We start from the raw sequence: 19,718 nt of genomic DNA on the forward strand, positions 1-19,718 counted from the left end.
TTACACACTCCATTATGTCGTATAATTGATTCTGTAATAATAATATGTAATGGCTTTTATTAGTTATGACTTATGAGTTAGATAATCATGACTATTATTTATCATTAAACACTAATATAATAATATTCCTCATTGCCGATATTTGGCTACGGCGCCCAGTTTTTCTATAACCAAAAATCAAAATCAAATCATTTATTCATTTAGGTCAAATATTGACACTTATGATAGTCGTTACAATTACTGAATCTACCAGCTAACTGTGCGGGACTTTGTTTAAAGTGTCCAAGTATATCAGCTAAGCCTTTCTTCCAAACTATGTTGGAGTCGGCTTCCAGTCTCACCGGATACCAGTGCTATACATGGAGCGACTGCCTATCTGACCTCCACAACCCAGTGACATGGGATATAAACGGTACCCTTCGGTAAGACTGGTTGTCAGACTTTCAATCTTCTGACTACTGTTAACGACTGTCAAAGATCTTCGACAATGACAGCCGGGATCCACAATTTAACGTGCCTTTTCTATTTAGTGTCCAAGTGTACGCACAATACAAAAATACACTCTCTATTCCCTCACTCTCACAGTAGTATTAATTATGCCAAAAAATAATTAGACAATAATGACAACTATTTCTCGTATTATTTGCTGACATAAAAAATTAAAACTGCCTCAGTGCGCTTGACTGTAGTGTATTTTTCTGAACTCTAGGTTGATAAAGTTAATTACTGAATTCCATTTATACATTTGTTAGTACAGCGAATACTCGCATAATTACGCCTAAATTATGCCTAGTCTAGACATGTTTGTTTACCTTTATGATAATTCTTAGTACATATTTGGCATTTATTCGAAAATTAAGGTAACGTTCTGTCCATTTTTTGTTCAAAGTGCATTGACCTCTAACTATCTATACTAATATTATAAAGCTGAAGAGTTTGTTTGTTTGTTTGATTGATTGTTTGTTTGTTTGTTTGAACGCGCTAATCTCAGAAACTACTGATCCGATTTGAAAAAATCTTTCAGTGTTAGATAGCCCATTTATCGAGGAAGGTTATAGGCTATAAATCATAACGCTACGACCAATAGGAGCAGAGTACCAGTGAAAAATGTTACAAAAACGGGGAATATTATGATTCTCTTAAGTGACGCAAGCGAAGTTGCGCGGGTCAGCTATGTTTTATAAACATATAAAAAATTAAGGTTAGAATACTTTATTTAATGTAATTTTAAATAAGGTATCCTTACCTTAATTTTAATGGATAATATATTAATTACATATGTGTACAAGTCGCGAGAGTTAAAAATCGTTAGGCAACATAATTTTTGACCAACCAAAATTGGTCAAAAATTATGTTGCCAAAAAAAATTTGTTACAAAATTAAATGTCAGCCATCAGACTTCCTTAACTTAATAAGCAGATGTGAAAAACAAAAATAAAATAATTAATCATTATTAATCTATCTTTAATTTTATAATAATTTTACGTTCTCCAACAAGTTGGTTTTAATCCTTTAATGGCTAATCCTTTTGTCAAAAAATATTAAAACTAGCGTAAACTGAATATTAAGATACACCTGGCCCCATAATTAAAAACATATCTACATAATATATTTTACTCATATCTGATTAAATTATTAAAAATTTACGATCTATTTAATTAACAACGGCGAAGAAATATCAAATTTCTGATAAGTTTAATTCTTTTTATGACATAATTTACGACAAATTATGTTATGATTTCTTAGAGCGGAGTTTATCGTTTTTATTTTTGCCATAATTTCTACAAATATATGTATTTTTGTAAAAAACCTAAGAAGGTATCTGTGATAAAAGTTTTAAGGTATTTTTCTAAAGTTACTTAATTGATTTGAAATGACAAAACAAAACATGATCGAAACGTAGTGTCAATCTTAGCGTTCCCGCTAATATTTTTACCAAAGAGGTTTCATTTTCTTTTTTTAAAGTCTTTATTCGTGCAAGAATGTCAACCTTTTTATTATGACTCATCTTTTAAACTTGGCTATTATGCAAACTTTTTTGTTCAATGAAATCATTGAGTGAGTCATTTTTAGTATTTTATATTCACAATTGATCTAGTTAACATTTTATTGGCTCTGAATCACTTAATGTGAACAATTTAGCAAATGGCAGTGCAGCTTTTTGTCGTTGCTATGTGGGCTTGATTTATTTTTAGAGGTTGACAATAAAACTGGGTTTCGCCTACTTAATTGTACAATGTGAATCCAAGTTCGATTTCCAGGTCGAAAGCAGTGTAGGCATGAGAGACAACTGACAGAAGCTTAATAAATATTTTTATTTAAATGCTGATCGATTCTTTTGATTTCTTTGGATAACTATTTAAACATAATTGAGAAGTTAAAGAGAATTACTCTTTGTGAAATGTCAAAAAAACATTTTAGTATAGAAATACAACGTAGTGACGTCACTAGTATTTTTATTGCTATTAAATGAGTGCCTAATAAAATGTTGCAGTCAGTAATAATTACAATTTCGACATTTTTACGATGTAAATTACATAGCCTGAGCATTTGAGATGAAACTTTTTTGCGAGTTTAAGATTGTTTTGTTAACTCACTCAACTACCCAATTGTGTTCTGTTGCATGTTTTAATGGAGCCTGAAGCATATCTATTGTCTATCCCTTTAAAACGTCATAAATTGGCATTAGTTCGAATCGATATGTTATCATCAAAAGTTCGATAAATCAAAATATTAGAGTTACGTAAACAAGATCGATCAATCAAACAATGACATCATATTTTTTATTACGAATCGTTTTAAATAATCGAAGGACATTTGAAAAAAATAATGTAAATATCAATGATTTATTTAGATTTGATGCGACACGATGTTTTTAACTGTGGATATTATTTTATTGTGAGCTTTGTCATAAATTACTGTCACTTTTGAGGTCAAATAGGTAAACAGTTTGACATGAGGTATAATGAGGATTTGGATAAATAATAATAATAATAAATATCATTGGACAATTCACACACGGTCATTTGCTTCCAAACTAAGCAGAGCTTGTACTATGGTAACCAAATAACTGATAAACATACATAAATACTTCTAAATACATACTTATATAGATAAATTGACATCCAGGCTCAGAACAAATACTCGTGCTCATCACACAAAGATTTGTCCCGGGTAGGATTCGAACCACACGCGGCGCTACGGTTATTGCGGCGAGGTGACCGCTTAAACCACTGCGCCAAACGTGCAGTTAAATGATGTCTATACTTCAGTTATTGTTAAGACTTGTAAGATGGCGGAAAGAATGACGTAATATGGGATTGTGCGCTTTTTTCTAAGTCCAGTAAAGAAAGCTTAATGTCCTCGATTTTAAATACTTTTTTAAGCCTTTAGCAAGGGAGTCCATTTAGCTAGAATCGTTTCGGAAATTAAAAGGCCGTTGATTGTTTGTGGCATTATATTTGTAGCATACATATTTAGAATAGAAATTCGATTAGAGGTGAGAAAATAAATAAATAAATATTATTGGACAACTCACACACGGTCATTTGATTCCAAACTAAGCAGAGCTTGTACTATGGTAACCAAATAACTGATAAACATACTTATATACTTCTAAATATATACTTATATAGATAAATTAACAACCAGGCTCAGAACAAATACTCGTGCTCATCACACAAAGATTTGTCCCGGGTAGGATTCGAACCACACGCGGCGCTACGGTTGTTGCGGCGAGGTGACCACTTAAACCACTGCGTCAAACGTGCAGTTAAATGATATCTATGCTTTAGTTATTGTTAAGACTTGTAAGATGGCGGAAAGAATGTCGTAATATGGGATTGTGCGCTGTTTCTAAGTCTAGTAAGGAAAGCTTAATGTCCTCGATTTTAAATACTTTTTTAAGCCTTTAGCAAGGGAGTCCATTTAGCTAGAATTGTCTCGGAAATTAAAAGGCCGTTGATTGTGTTTGTGGCATTATAATATCGTAGCATACATATTCAGAATAGAAATTCGATTAGAGGTTAGAAAAGAAAAAACGTTATATGTATGTATACTTACATGCTAGATACTAGAAAATAGACATTTTAATAAATTACTTGGCTAACAGTTGACTACTGCAATGTAAATAATACTAATGTTTATTTACAAGACTTAAGGCATGCGTGTGCGCGTAAACATTTAAGATCCTTTAGGTTACGGTGCGATCATATCGGAGAGAATGAGGCGAACATATTATTATGTTTGTATATTATTTTCATCTATACTATACTAATATTATAAAGCTGAAGAGTTTGTTTGTTTGAACGCGCTAATCTCATGAATTACTGGTGCGATTTGAAAATTCTTTTAGCGTTAGATAGTCCATTTATCGATGAAGGTTACAGGCTATATATCACGCTACGACCAATAGGAGCAGAGCACCAGTAAAAAATGTTACAAAATCGGGGAAAATTTTGACCCATTCTCTCTTATGTGACGCAAGCGAAGTTGCGCGGGTCAGCTAGTAGTTTTATAATATACTTTTACTTTTATTATTTACGATAAGGGAAAACATTGTGATGGAACCTTGGACGCCTGGAAGTTCTTTTAAATAGTTTTTGAGGTTGTGAAAGTTCCTAACCAGCACTTGGCCTATGGTATTGCAGCGAGTACATTAGATTTGAGGCACTCCCTCATTACGGTAGATGACCCTTACCCAGCAGTGGAACAGTAATTCTACCTGATAGACTAACCGATACTTATTTATAAGTGAAAGAGTGGTATCTTTGAAATGTTCATTCGCCATAATATATTTTGTTCTGTATGTATTCTTCTTAAGTAAGGTGCAATCCCAGTATTTAAGTCTTTGCGTTAGACCGTAACATACTCGTAAATAAGCATATATTTATTTATTATATGTATTTATTTAAATCCTTACAGCCATTGACGTGAAATTACCGTGGCAACTGAATTGTTGAGTAAATAAAGCTTAGGTTTAAATTCTAAGGTAACCAATGACAACGGTCCAACGACATAATACTAAATTGCTAAACGAGACTTAAGTGCGGTGAGAATTTTAGAATTACTATAACTTATTTGTTGTCCGTCTAGCAGAATGGTTCCCAACCAGTGGTCTGCGGACCACTGGTGGTCCGCGGAAGTCAAAATATGGTCCGCGAATGACTTCAAAATTGTAAACTTTCATTATTATTACACTTTATTTTTAACTACCCGCCCCGCGCAACTTCGATTGCGTCACATTAGAGAATGGGCGAAATTTTTCCCCGTTTTTGTAACATTTTATACTGTTACTCTGTCCCTATTGGTCGTAACGTGATGATATATAGCCTTCCTCGATAAATGGGCTATCTAACACTGAAAGAATTTTTCAAATCGGACCAGTAGTTCCTGAGATTAGCGCGTTCAAACAAACAAACTGTTCAGCTTTATAATATTAGTATAGATATACTTACATAGTGGTCCCTGCTATCCAGAATAATATAAAGGTGGTCCCGGACTAAGAAAAGGTTGAGAGCCCCTGGTCTAGCATGACTTATTTGTCGAGTATTGTACAAACCACGATAGTTTAAAAAATATTCATCGATATATTGGTCTCTCATAGATTAAGATTAAGACTATAATCTTCTTGCTTCATAAATGCTCATCTATAATATATTTTCTTTGAATTCAGTGCTTTAAGAGAGTTTAAGTTCACGTCCAAAGAGCCCATTTTAGTAATTATTAGGATCCCATATTAATAGCGTCGTTTCTTGTTATATTCTTTAAAACAATCTTGTTTAGTAATATTTACAAAGGAAATAAATAATTTTGAAAGTCACTATACAGAAATCCTTACTAAAATGTATAATAGATAAAATATTTTACACATTTTACAATCAATTTCAAAATATTTAAAAAACAAGAATGTATTTTTTAAATCAATATTAACTGTATGTGATGCGCACATTTATATGATAAAATTATTTAATTATGTACTCAAATATTATTTATGCTTATTCAAGTTTTATTGGCACTCATTTTGCACACATTTTTGTATAATTTATTTAGTATGTAAATATTCTGGTATCTCCATATCTATAACAGATTAAACTTTGATAAGGAATCCAAATAAAAAATGACCGTGACAAGCTTTCCTAAGCAAGGTATTAAAACAATAACAATAGTAATAAAACGAAAGCTGGTTTAAAGTGAAACTAATAGGATTATTTGAAGCAGATTATTTTCATTTTAAGCCAGTGTTTGATCACGCACTAGTTGGAAATTGAAAACTACGATTTGACATTTCTTCAAACCAATCGAATTCGTAGGATGTGATAGCCGAGTGGTATAAGTTGACACCGCCCACTCAAGTGGTCGCAGATTTGAACCCGAGGCAACACACCAATAGACTTTTCGAAGTTATGTGTGTATCAGAAATAATTATCACATGCTCCAACGGTGAAGGAAACCATCGTGAGGAAACCTTGCATGCCTAAAATTTGTTTAATACATTTATTGAGGGCATGCAAAGTCCCCAACCCGCACTTGGCCAGCGTGGTGGACTCAAGGCCTAACCCCTCCCTCATTACGGGAGGACACTTGCCCAGCAGTGGGACATTAATGGGTTAAATTTATTATTTATAATCGAATTTGATTTTCGACTCGATATTGCCGGGAGTAAGCCTGCTGTATCGAGAGAAAATAAAATGCATAAAGCATTTATCATTGTGTACAGTCACGTCGCCTATAAAACTTTATACGTTTACTCGTTCATCAATGTCACTGATTGACAACATATGACTTGTGACGTCACTGCGACAACTATGACCTTGCGAATATAGTCATAGACTGTTCGTTTATTCGCTTCGATTCCTAATTGAGTACAAAAATGTGGTGTTCCTAAAAAGGTAAAAAACGATTTTAAAGAAATATTTTTTATTAATTTTGTAAAAAGCAAGAAAAAAAGTCCCAAACTAGGGTACACATTAATCATGTATCTTGGTCACTACAGAATTTCGTTTGATTCTGTGCAAAATTCTGGAGCGCGAAGTTATGCGTATGTCATGTATAAGAAAGAATTACGCCTAACTTAACGACGAATAAAAGTTAGCATACCTAAGAGTTCTTTAAACAGTTCTTGTGGGTAGTCAAAGTCTTGGCACTAAATTACAGTTGAGGACTCAATGCAGAATCCTCATATCTCGAGGACACCCTTGCCCTGCAGTGGGACAATTTAGCTTATTATTTTCTTATTCTGCATCAGAAAATAATAAGCTAAATTGTCCCACTGCAGGGCACGCTATCGCATATAACCTTTGTAATCCTTTTATAATCTATTCAAAACATAAACATTTATTATACAAACACCAAGCAATCAAATCAACAAAGCACACAATAAATTATATAAAAACCTATGTGATATTGAATACCTGATTGATCATCAAAAGACGTCTCCATTATGAAAAGGTAATTGTATGACGACCAGTCATGTCATGTTGAATAGTAAATAAATGTTTTGTTAAGAAGTTTGTACATAAAAACCGCCAACATTCCGTCACATGTCGCTGATTTCATGTTGGCGACTTTAATTTCAATATTTTAGGCGATTATAGCTTGTTCTTAGTTTGCCAAACGATTAACGGGTAAAGTATTATTAGGACAGATATTCCATAGATAGGTACCTACTTAAGTAGACGATTAAAGGTATTTCAACTGAGCGTCTCCGTGCTTCGGAAGGCAGACAAAATTACGGTCCCGACTGTTGTCGATTGAGATATTAGTCGTAAACCCATGTTAAAGGTATGCCATCAAAAACATTCTGTAAAAACCTCAAGTCTCGCCGTAAAAAGTTGTGAGATCTATATAATACCAAGTCGATTAATCTATTTAGTCTCTACTGAAAGGACATTCTGTCTTAAGTTATTACGTATGTTATTATCATGCCAATTTAAAAGAAAATACCTTTAAAATAAATAGACCGACCTGGCCATCGCATGATTTGATTATTGGTATGTATCACACTACACAGCACGACGACAAGTTAATGCTCCTGAAATGTTAATGGCGAATTTGTGTTTTCTTGCGATGACCAAGTCGATCTATTTGTTTTAAAGGTATTTTCTTTTAAATTGGCATGATAATAACATACGTAATAACTTAAGACAGAAGATCCTTTCAGTAGAGACTAAATAGATTAATCGACTTGGTATTATATAGATCTCACAACTTTTTACGGCGAGACTTGAGGTTTTTACAGAATGTTTTTGATGGCATCTCACTTCTTTTTGTAGAGCGAACATAAGTCCAATTTGTATGGAAAGACGTTTTTTTTTCATAATTCAACATATTTTCTTTTGGGAATGTTGTTCAGTTTCATGGGCTAAACACCCTTACCCACCCTTTACCCCCTCTCGTTATGCCTCATATAGTGGGTACCTATTTACACCTATTTATTTTATTTTCTACAGTAATAATAATTCATTAACTGCAAATGTAACCTTGTAATCTTATACATTTATATGGGATTACAAAGTTATTGTTGCAGTTGGTGTATTTAGAAAACTGGACCGAAATTAGAAAATATTAAATTTTTCCCATGATAAAGACACTAAACCCTATTTGTATTCTAAATTTTAAGCTTCTAAGTCTGCTAGAAGTACCTTAGACTTTTGATGATCGGTGAGTCAGTGAGTCAGTGAATCAGTGAGTGACAAAATTCTAAATTTTAACAAGTTGTCATTCTTAAACTACTGGTTCAAATTGACTGAAATTTTAAATATACCGTGTTTATACAATGACTGATTAGTTGCTGAAAATCCAGGCTTCTTGTTTTATCCACAACGAAATTATAGGGGTGTCAAAAATAGCCCGAATTGCTTCGAGAAAAGGATGTTACGGCCGTGCCGCTTTTTTTTTGCTCGACTTGCGGGGGCACTTCCGTGCCCCCAGATTCGGGCGGCTCAAACAACTTTGACACTAGGTTGACCACAAACCATACGATAAAATGTTCATATTTAATCATGCCCTGTATAGTACCTTTTAAATTAACTCGCCGACGTCACGTCGCCGACATATTTTGTCGGCGAGTAGGCGACTTTACTGTAGATTAAATAATAATACGGAAATTGTATGGCGACCTATTAAAGTGATGTCAATACGTTGAATAGGTTTCGTTAGATTACCTAGGTTTTGTGCTGTAATGCCTAAGTTATATAGTGTTATTGTATAGTCGTAATTGGACTGCGGTTAGAGTGACCGTCACATGCTGATGGTTTTGACATAATAATGATGAGATTATGAAAAGGTATTTTTAACTAGTATTATATATGCTTTCGCCTTAGCGTGGATTGGATTATCCAAATTATAGACTAACTAACTGACCCGCGCAACTTCGCTTGCGTCACATAAGAGAGAATGGGTCGAAAGGTTCCCCGTTATTGTAACATTTTTTACTACTGCTCTGCTCCTATTGGTTGTAGCGTGATGATATGTAGCCTATAGCCTTCCTCGATAATAGGGCTATCTAACACCGAAATAATTTTTCAAATCGGATCAGTAGTTACTGAGATTAGCGCGTTCAAACAAACAAACAAACAAACAAACTCTTCAGCTTTATAATATTAGTATAGATAATGCCAAAAAATATAGTAAAATTAAACTTTACTGTAAAAAGATTTTAAATGCTATTGATGTTATAAATGAGAAAGTTTGTGTGGATGGACGTGTGTATGGAAGTATGTATGTATATTTGTTACTCTTTCACGAAAAAACTACTGGACGCATTTTCATTCTATTTGGTACACTGAGATCTTATAATCTGGATTAACACATAAGATACTTTTTACAACAGAAAATCTTTTCACGCGGACGATGTCGCTCGCAGAAGCGAGTATTTCTATAAAAATACTGGAAAATATTTAAATATTCCGATAAGGCAATAAATTAGGTTCCAATCTAGTTTCAGTGTAAAGTTATAATTAAATAATAAATTAAAAACTGTATTAAAATGTCTTCGGTTTTGTTATTAAAAAAACTCATTCATTTATTATTATCATAGACTATTAAAACTAAATTATATCAGAAAAGGAAGTTTATTTATTAAATTAATTCAAAATTATGTCATCGTGTTACAATTCTAGATCATTTAGAAATAATAAATAATATGTTAAGAGCTTTTATGTGTCACAGTTTTAATCGAAAATCTAGTCTTTTAAAGATAATAAATACTATTATTTTGCTATGTCTCGTTCTAAAATCTATACTAATATTATAAAGCTGAAGAGTTTGTTTTTTGTTTGAGCGCGCTAATCTCAGGAACTACTGATCCGATTTGAAAAATTATTTCAGTATTAGATAACCCATTTATCGAGAAAGGCTATAAATCATCACGCTACAACCAATAGGAGCCGAGTACCAGTAAAAAATGTTACAAAAACGGGGAAAATTATGACCCATTCTCTCTTATGTGACGCAAGCAAAGTTGCGCGGGTCAGCCAGTAAAGAAATAGCACTCTAAGAAAATAATTGGTAAAACAATTCGTTTCACACAAAAATGTATTTACTTCAGTTTTATTTCAAACAAACCTACCGTGACATTCGAAAAGCTAAATCTAGACTTTAGACCCTCGGTCACTGACCTAGGTTTTTTGCTAGACTTTTAGATAAAAGATATATTATTCAGCCATTCTTTGTGCTATTTACGGAAGCGTTAAAATATATTGTTATTTTATGTATTTGATACAAAAGATGTTTAGACTGTAATTTCGACACGGATTTTGGAAATGGCAGGTTATGATAATATTAGCTGGCTTTTGAGTGTTATTTTCTTTGGAAATTTACTTCAGATTTATTTTTTGAAATTATTTTTAAGTTAAAGTCCCCAACTCGGACTTGGCCCGCGTCTCCTTCTGGAACGAGATAGAGGTTTTAAGACCATCCCGCTAGCCAAGCGCGAGAGACGTAAACCTACTAAAATAGTTCTTGTCTTAATGTATAATAGAATACGGGAATTAACACGAACACGCATTTTACCTTAAAATGCCTAACGTTTCGGCGCAGGTTGCACTCGCCGTGGTCGCAGGCTGACTGGCCCGTATTCTATTATACATTAAACATGCAACGCGAGAGTTTAAAAGTTATGAGTTCTTGTCAAAAAACTATGTATGGCCGTCGAAAATTTAGGTAAGCCATTTGACTAATTAGCACTACATACAATCTAATGCATTCTGCACATCATAATGAACGTTGCTACCATTAGATCTATTACCACTAGTGACGTCATTGTCTATCTGTCGGTCATGTTTCATCTTCAGAACCTTGGTGAGTTCCTTGAAGTAATTAGTGGAGCCATCATTAGCAGTTCCCAGGGTGATTGAGTTTAATACTCGTTTATCATCGTTTCTAACGACAATCTGGGAGGGTTTGGAAATTTTTTAACTAGGTTTTTTAGACATAGTAGATACATAAACACTTGTAACATGTTTTTTTCCCAAGTTCATACAGAGACTAAAGAACGGCATTATGCATAAAGCTGCCACGGCAGTGGTTAGTAAGAGCCGCGAGCCCTGCCTCACTAGGACGCCAGGACGCCACATACATTTCAATATTAACTGCTTGGATACGTAGCCAGCGACGCCGCCATGGCGTCCTAGTGAGACATGGCTCTAACATGTATCCTTCAAATTAAATAGTGGCTTTGTAATCTCTTTACCCATAAATTTAAGGATAGCTTAATACAAATAGGGCAGATATAATAATCAGTTCATATTTGTACTTAACTTGCTAATTATCATGACATTTGATCACTTTGGACAAAGATCTCATCAAGATATTTTTCTTTGCTGTTAAATGTAGTTGCTGATGTATCTATAAATGTATTAAGTAATATAAGTTTACTTATGTATGCACTAGTGAAAGAGAATTCTAGAATTAAAGTTACTCAATAATAGTTCCTTCAAAAGCATTCTTTAGTTCTTATTTTCGTAGTAATAAGATATTCAGATAAGCATCCATATCTGGACTGAGTTAAAAATTGTTCACGTCACATATAAATAAATGCGACTGGTTTATACCTATGTTTACAATGTATAATACATTGCACGCGGAAGACATTTCGAGACGTCATATAAATATTATCATAATCCCACACTTAATTGATTATGAAATGCTCTAATAATAATAATAATTTAAACTACATAGTTGTAGGCAATCGCTTCCTCATTCTATTTACAATACTAGATACTACCCACGGATTTGTTTGATCAAAAATACAATAACTACTGTCACATGTCCACTTCGATTATTCTTTCTGGTAAATGATTGTACTATATTATACTCTATCGCTTCAGGTTTTATGGGCTACCGCTAAAGCTGCCTCATATAATTTTGTAAATCTTACTTATATTATTTTACTAGTAATATTTCAAATGCAAAAGGTTGTGGAGTTTGACGTATGTTAGTTACTCTTTCAAGAAACTCCAAAAAACGACTGGAAAGATTTTCATAAAATCCGGTAGGTACACAAACAGTCTATGACCGGGTGTAACACATGAGATACTTTTCATCCCGGGAAATCTTTTCATGCAGACTAAGTGCCGGCAAAACTAGTAACTAATATTTGTAGTTTATATAATAAATACGGCACATACAAAACATGGTGGAATACTTTACATAAATCTTATTTAGAAATAAATCGATAAAAAATAATTGACACTCTCATTCAAGTTTCCTTCTGTTCGACGCATCATTAGTTTTGTTAATAGTTTGTAGGAGGATGTCGATTAAAGGAAGCGAACAAGACTTTAGGCTATCAGAAATCATAGGCCGGTCCATCAATTGTTAGTAGACATTAATTAAGACCATATGAAATTGATAGCAAGAAACAAAAACGCGAACACGCATTTTACCTTAAAATGCCTAACGTTTCGGCGCAAGTTGCACTCGCCGTGGTCCCAGGCTGACCAGTCCAGTTAATTCCCGTATTCTATTATACATTAAACATGCAACGCGAGAGTTTAAAAGTTATGAAAAAACAAAAACGTTATATTCATTTATTTTTTTGGAGGGTTAAGCAAAACCTTGGCGCGGTCTTTTATAGATTAGCGACGAATGTATTTGAACTCGACGTCTCCGTGCTTCGGAGGGCACGTAGCAGTCAGTCCCGGTTGTTGTCAATTAAGATAACAGTCGTTAAATCACGTCAAAGGTCTTCGGGCGGTCTGAACAACTTTGACACTAGGTTGACCACTAACCATACGATAAAACAGTAAATAAAGATAACCTAGATTAACATATAGGATACATATTACGTTTTGAAATCTTTCACTTGAAAGAAGTCGCGGGCTGAAGGCTATTTTCTTAAAAAGTAGTCTATATAGTCTAATTCAAAGTGCGATATAATACCTAAGTACATTAATTGAATGCAAATATGAGATATAAAATAAGATGTATTACGTCTTTTTCACACCTTGAGAGACCATTAATAAATTGAAGAACAATGATATCAATGAACACATACCACTGAATCATTGATCATTCTTCAATTATCGCCGTATTCGGAGTTCGCAAGAGCTGTGTCAATAATAGGCATATAAATAAGTGTCGCTGGATGTTTAGAAACTAGTGGTTTACTGAAGTTTACAAATGAGAAGTATATTAAAACAAGAACTAATAGTAATATTATTGAACTTATGTTTTCAAAACAAAACATTCTGAAACCCTATTTCCTTATTTTTTTTATAATTAAATTAAAGATTTTAATGTTCATGTAGATTATGCCACAATTTGAACAAGATGAGGTTTTTTATGTTTGGGTATTTGGCTGAAACATTTCGACAGCAATATTAAGATAATATACGCCATTTTTCGACACATGGAACTATAATATGAGGCATACTCATCCGACGCCGCCTGTTTTATACGAAATTTAAATATATTAAAATCAAAAGCATAAAATTTTATATATTTAAATCTTTTTTCATTACTCAGATCTGGGACACAGCTGGGCAAAGGCTTAGATTTCTAGTCCCTTCAGTCGTTCGTACCATCTGGCCGACCATCTACTTTATCATTAATTTGTAAGATTATCAAACTTCTAAATTCCTAATCTCCCTACAGCACATTGATAAACAAACGCCTACAAAACAATATATCGTCATAATCTAGCCGGCCTCGTCTTCAGGCCGTATCTCATGACATCGAGGCAATGTATTGAATGACGCTACACTACATCTTATGATTTACTTTATAGTACATTGAAGGTCTTCTCCAAGTCATTCATCATTCAGCTGCTAGATTGTTTTGTTTAGGTTAATGAGCTTTTTGAAAATTAAGAATATGGCTTGCTCTTATTTAAAAACTTATTTAAACTTAACTTAATACATTTTGTCAGAGGTGATAAAGCTTTTTAAGAATTTAATAGGACTTCCAAAATGAAAGTTTTGAATTTTGTTTTTGGTTACTATGTCTTATTATGCCAGATTCACCAACTAGACATTCGTTGTGAACTTAAACTACCAAATGTATGGTTAACTTACTACTATTTCAATGTCAGGCGATAATACACAAAATTAAAACTGCTAATTTTTACCTATCACGTTGAATAAATTGCGGACTGTTATTACGTGCACTTCCTAAATCCCTATGACACAAGACCTCAGAGCGAGAATTGAGTGAAACTATGAAAAATAACAGATCAATCTATATAACCGAACTTCGTGTTGTTGTATATAAGTTTCCATAAATTTCCTACGACAAAATATCAAATCTTAATTCAAGAATTGTGAGAACGCAAAATAATATTTTCTTTTTATCTCCACCTAACAAATAAATCTTCTTCCACAGTGAATGTGTCCTCGAAGACGGCATCACTCGCTGGAGCTGCAGCCAGGAGGCTTGCATCATTGATGGTGAGGTCATCAGCCGCGTCAACCAGGACCCTCGCCTCGGATGGAGAGCATACAACTACACGCAGTTCTACGGCAAGAAGCTCACTGATGGACTTATTTATAAACTTGGTAAGTGGAAAGAATAAGACTATTTTATTAGCTAGCTTGAAACGTCGTTGCACAAGGATTTCAAGCCGAGTGAGTGAGTTCCGTCCGTGAGTTTCTTGTCGTTTCTTCTCACGAGTAACAGCTTTTCCGAAACGGTGGTAGATAAAAAGTACTATGATGATTTCTAATACTTGTTAAAAGTTTATGAAATAAAGCATATTAGATTTTGGCTTCATAGAATGACTGGGCACTGGGCAGACTTTACTAACTTTATTTTGGAAATATTCATTATCATTATTTGTGATCATTATAAATCGTGCATGCCAAGGCCTTCTTCTGTCGAACTATAGTAAAAAACATTTTGTGCAACTAAATATTAGCGTAGCTGGAAAACCATATTTATTCAAAAAACTGTGTACTGAGCCAAAAATATAAGAAAACATTTCGAGGGATTTTTAAATCACTATTTATATATTTCTTAATCAAGTAGAACACAAGCAAAACATGGACACACTACACCATTCAAACCATCTACTTGCAACTTTTACCATTCAAACGCGTCGATTGTCCTGAGACTAAAGCCTCAGGCTGTATTCTAGATCTCATTGTTAGATGCACTTTCACCTAGGCTGAATAGAAATGATCTAGATTGTACCACTTTCGTACTGATATATACTACGACTAGCTGACCCGCGCAACTTCGCTTGCGTCACAAAATTTTCCCCGTTTTTGTAACATTTTGCACTGGTACTCTGCCCCTATTGGTCGTAGCGTGATGATATGTAGCCTAAAGCCTTCCTCGATAAATTTACTATCCAACACTAAAATAATTTTTCAAATCGGACCAGTAGTTCTTGAGATTAGCGCGTTCAAACAAACAAACTCTTCAGCTTTATAATATTAGTATAGATATGATTCACTCATAAACATAATATAAAGGTTTCGTAACATTACACATAAGAAAGACAGATTTTTCATAATTCTCTGGCAACGATTGCTTGTATTCTAAGTTCTGCCACTGAAGTTAAAGGAAAAACAAATATTTACCCAAATCTCGAATAAGTGTTAGATAGCCCATTTATTGAGGAAGGCTATAGGCTACATATCATCACGCTACGACCAATAGGAGCAGAGTACCAGTAAAAAATGTTACAAAAACGGGGAAAAATTTGACCAATTCTCTCTTATGTGCAAGCGAAGTTGCGCGGGTCAGCTAGTAAGATATAAGGTTCTTAGTTGACGTAACTATTTACTAAATTATTCCATTATTCTTAATCTCCAATACAATTTAACGGTTATTTATGTGATTTAATATGAATAAGCTCGAAAATACCAATGAACTAAGGTCACACCGAGGCGCCATCTTAAAACATGCAAATCGTTCCCTTTTATAGACGTTACATAAATATTATCTTTATTACTATTTAGTTTGACATAATGATTTATATTATAAGTTAAAATTCGTGACTTATTTAAGTCCATATCCATTAGTATATTGTTGAAATATAATATATGAATTAAAATGTTTTCTACTTTTTAACGTAACTTTTCTTTTTACGTAGATCGGGCACCATAGTACAGTGAGAAGAACTACATTAATTGAACTGGTTATTACCCGGGTTATTAATTTCGAAATTAAAATAATGGTTACTACCCGAGGTTTGATTCCTACTTCGAAGGGGACAAAAATATAATTATTTGGAGACTTAAAAAAATATTGTATCTAGTTCCCTCGCCTGTCTGTTTGCTAAAGTCCAATACCATATTGTCTTTTCTCATCATTAATTAATTCTTTAAAAGAATCACAAGTTTGTAATTAACTACATTTACCCACAAAATAAGAAGATAAACAAATAATCAAAAAGGTATTTATTATAACGACCTCATAAAGCACTTAAAATGCACATCACATTAAATAACCAAATAAATAATTTATCTCTCATAAACGCATCATATAAATCTATTCAGCAATGTATGTAAATTAAACTGATTTATTAGTGTAATTTTCAACCTTATTGCTAAGGTAATAGAAGTTATGTCTGCGGTTAAATTGACGAATGAAGTGCATTGAATACGGGAAAGTCGGTCACGATGACCAATTTAGTTGGTTGAAATTCTTAAGAAATATTTTCTATTCTTGTAAAGGACTGATGGCTTTATTATGATATCACAGTTGTTATAGTTTTAAGTATTTATTTTATTTATTTTGTACAAATAAACATTATAATTAGTGTTCATTGCAAGTATTGATGCCTCCGTGGCGCAGTGGTTTAGGTCAGGGTTCGATTCCCACACGGGACAATTATTTGTGCGATCCACAAATATTTGTTTCAATCTGGTTGTGCTTTGTGTCCGTTGCTTGTATGTTTGTAAAAGTCCCCGCGACACAAGAGCAATTCTTAGTGCGGGAGTTGCCAAAAAAAAAAGAGAAAAAGAAAGAAAGAGAAAAGAGAGTAAACTCACCAAACTTTGACGTTTGATGGCGAGAAGTGCACTTTTACGAAAATAATAACGTAACAATAAGAGTAAGTTGTAAGTCATAAGTGTAGATGTATGTATGGAAATGCTGTGGTGGTCTTATGTTATAGGGGACGAGTCATTCGAGCACGTTACTATGGGCTAGTAGGTATTCAGGAACATACTAATACCAATTACCGTACTTTTTGCCCAACGCGGGAATCGGACCCGAGACCTCGTAATCAGCATTCTATTTATTTAGAAACATGGGTGTTAATTATACACTTTTGCCTACACCTTTGAGTATATTAAGTTAGATAATATGTATGTCTATCATAATTATAACAGCACCAGCGGACTGGTCCGACCAAGCCCGGGTATAGTTCAATTTTATCCCTATGATTTAATTCCCATAGGAATTTTTAATCCCGTCGATCCCATATCAACCTTGTCCCAAAAAAATATTACACAACTTGGTTGAGTTGTTCAATAGTAAAGTTATGCGTTTACAGACATTTCGGTGATTCATTTTTAGTTATATAAATTTAAAGAGTCACATGGTCCTTTAACTATTCCTTCTTCTTCCAGGAACATTGAAGCTGAGCCGCGAGACCTCCCGCCTGGGCCCCATCAACTACGACAAAGAGATCCCCTACCCGAGGGAGTTCGACGCCAGGACCCGCTGGCCCAACTACATCTCTCCTGTGGTAGACCAAGGCTGGTGCGGCTCTGACTGGGCCGTGTCTCTTTCTACCATCGTTTCTGACAGGTAAGTTGGAGGGAGATGCAAGATAAAAGTGACTTTTTAGAGAAAGAATGGAGGAGGCAGCCATTCTTCGCGACGCAGGAGCAATTCATGTGGCAGTTATTTCATTAAAAAAAAAATTATGTTTACATAAAGGCTTAAGGAACAGATTTACCACTGGATAAGTATACGGATAAGATCCATCAGATAAAATATCTGACAGTTATTTGTAATCTCTAAGGCCCTTTATCATTACACAACATTAATTGTATCATTTTTATTTGCGAACACGCAATGCCCGGAGATTGTGCGTCAATAAACGTACAGTGAATACAAATATCTTTAATACCTCTCTCTTAGTAATCGATGTTTGGAAAACCCGAGTAGTCTTTAAAACATGACTGACATAAGGAAATGCCGCGAAGACTTTAAATGAGAGTATTTAAAAGAAAACCAAAATAATTGCTACGTTGCTCGCCCTTCCGGGAATACTGATGAGCTTTTTAGGTAAATATCTGGGATGGGTAAAACCTTGGGTTTTGTTTACACATTATACAAGTTAAAAGTGAAACTTTGCTAGCTTCTGCTCGCAACTTCGTCCGCATGAATAGATTACACGGAGTAAAAAGTATCTATAGTACGGCCGCTGAGTAATTACCGATTTGACAGAATATTCTTTAAATTAATCGATATAACCTTGCACGAGCGACACATTTGTCGAATGATTTAGAATACCTCTTTAATATAAAACGTTATGTCAAAATATCAGAATTAAGTTATTTTCCAATAAACACTGTCTCATAACTTAAAATAGTTTGTAAATAATATGAAAACATTTATTTTTTGTTCTTTGGCGCGCTTGTATAAAGTTACATCGTGCGGATTCGTGCGTCTAGTTTTCATAGTGATGTGCTTAATAGTATTCGGTCCGAATTCATTGGATTAGGTATGATTTTTATTTCAAGGAATATTGATGTAATATAGTAATAAGGGATATGGATAATATGGATATTTATTTTATTTCATCAAGGATACTCCACCTAATGAAGAACTTGTGTCTTTAACTATTATTGCTTTTGATTTTATATAATTACACTCTATACTAGAATATTTAAAAACAAACTGTTCCAAAATGAAATTAGGGTTACTGGTTCAGTCACTTCACTAGTATTGTCAATTTGTCATGTGTCAAATCGATAATAACTCAGCGGCCCTACTATAGTATGCTAAATATATGACCATTTCAAATACATTGTGCGAAGTTTTTGTATTAATATTAATAACTAACTGAACAGATTTGATGTTTGGCACAGATAACCTAGATTAACACATAGGTTACTTTTTAACCAAAAGGTTATTTAAAACTGGTATAAAATCATGTTACCGAAATATTTGAAATAACTCCATTTGAAATCGGTTAGTAAAATTCTTCGCGTCTATACGTATTGACATAACATGACTTAACAAAGGCCAAGCACCTACGGCTCGTCACATATACTTATAACACCTCAACTCGCTAATTAAAATGGTCATTTACGAGT

General features: G+C 33.8%; 1 protein-coding gene across 1 annotated transcript in view; it reads left to right on the plus strand.

Moving 5' to 3' along the window:
• Swim (Secreted Wg-interacting molecule) overlaps positions 1–19,718 on the plus strand; it is a 68,307-nt gene that overhangs the window by 41,915 nt on the left and 6,674 nt on the right. Inside the window, exons 4-5 of the mRNA XM_076129178.1 lie at positions 14,824–14,996; positions 18,021–18,201. Coding sequence (XP_075985293.1) covers positions 14,824–14,996; positions 18,021–18,201 — 354 coding nt within the window. The remainder of the gene's footprint in view (positions 1–14,823; positions 14,997–18,020; positions 18,202–19,718) is intronic.

Source organism: Anticarsia gemmatalis, chromosome 22 (genome assembly GCF_050436995.1).
Source record: "Anticarsia gemmatalis isolate Benzon Research Colony breed Stoneville strain chromosome 22, ilAntGemm2 primary, whole genome shotgun sequence".
NCBI classification, from domain to species: Eukaryota; Metazoa; Arthropoda; class Insecta; order Lepidoptera; family Erebidae; genus Anticarsia; species Anticarsia gemmatalis.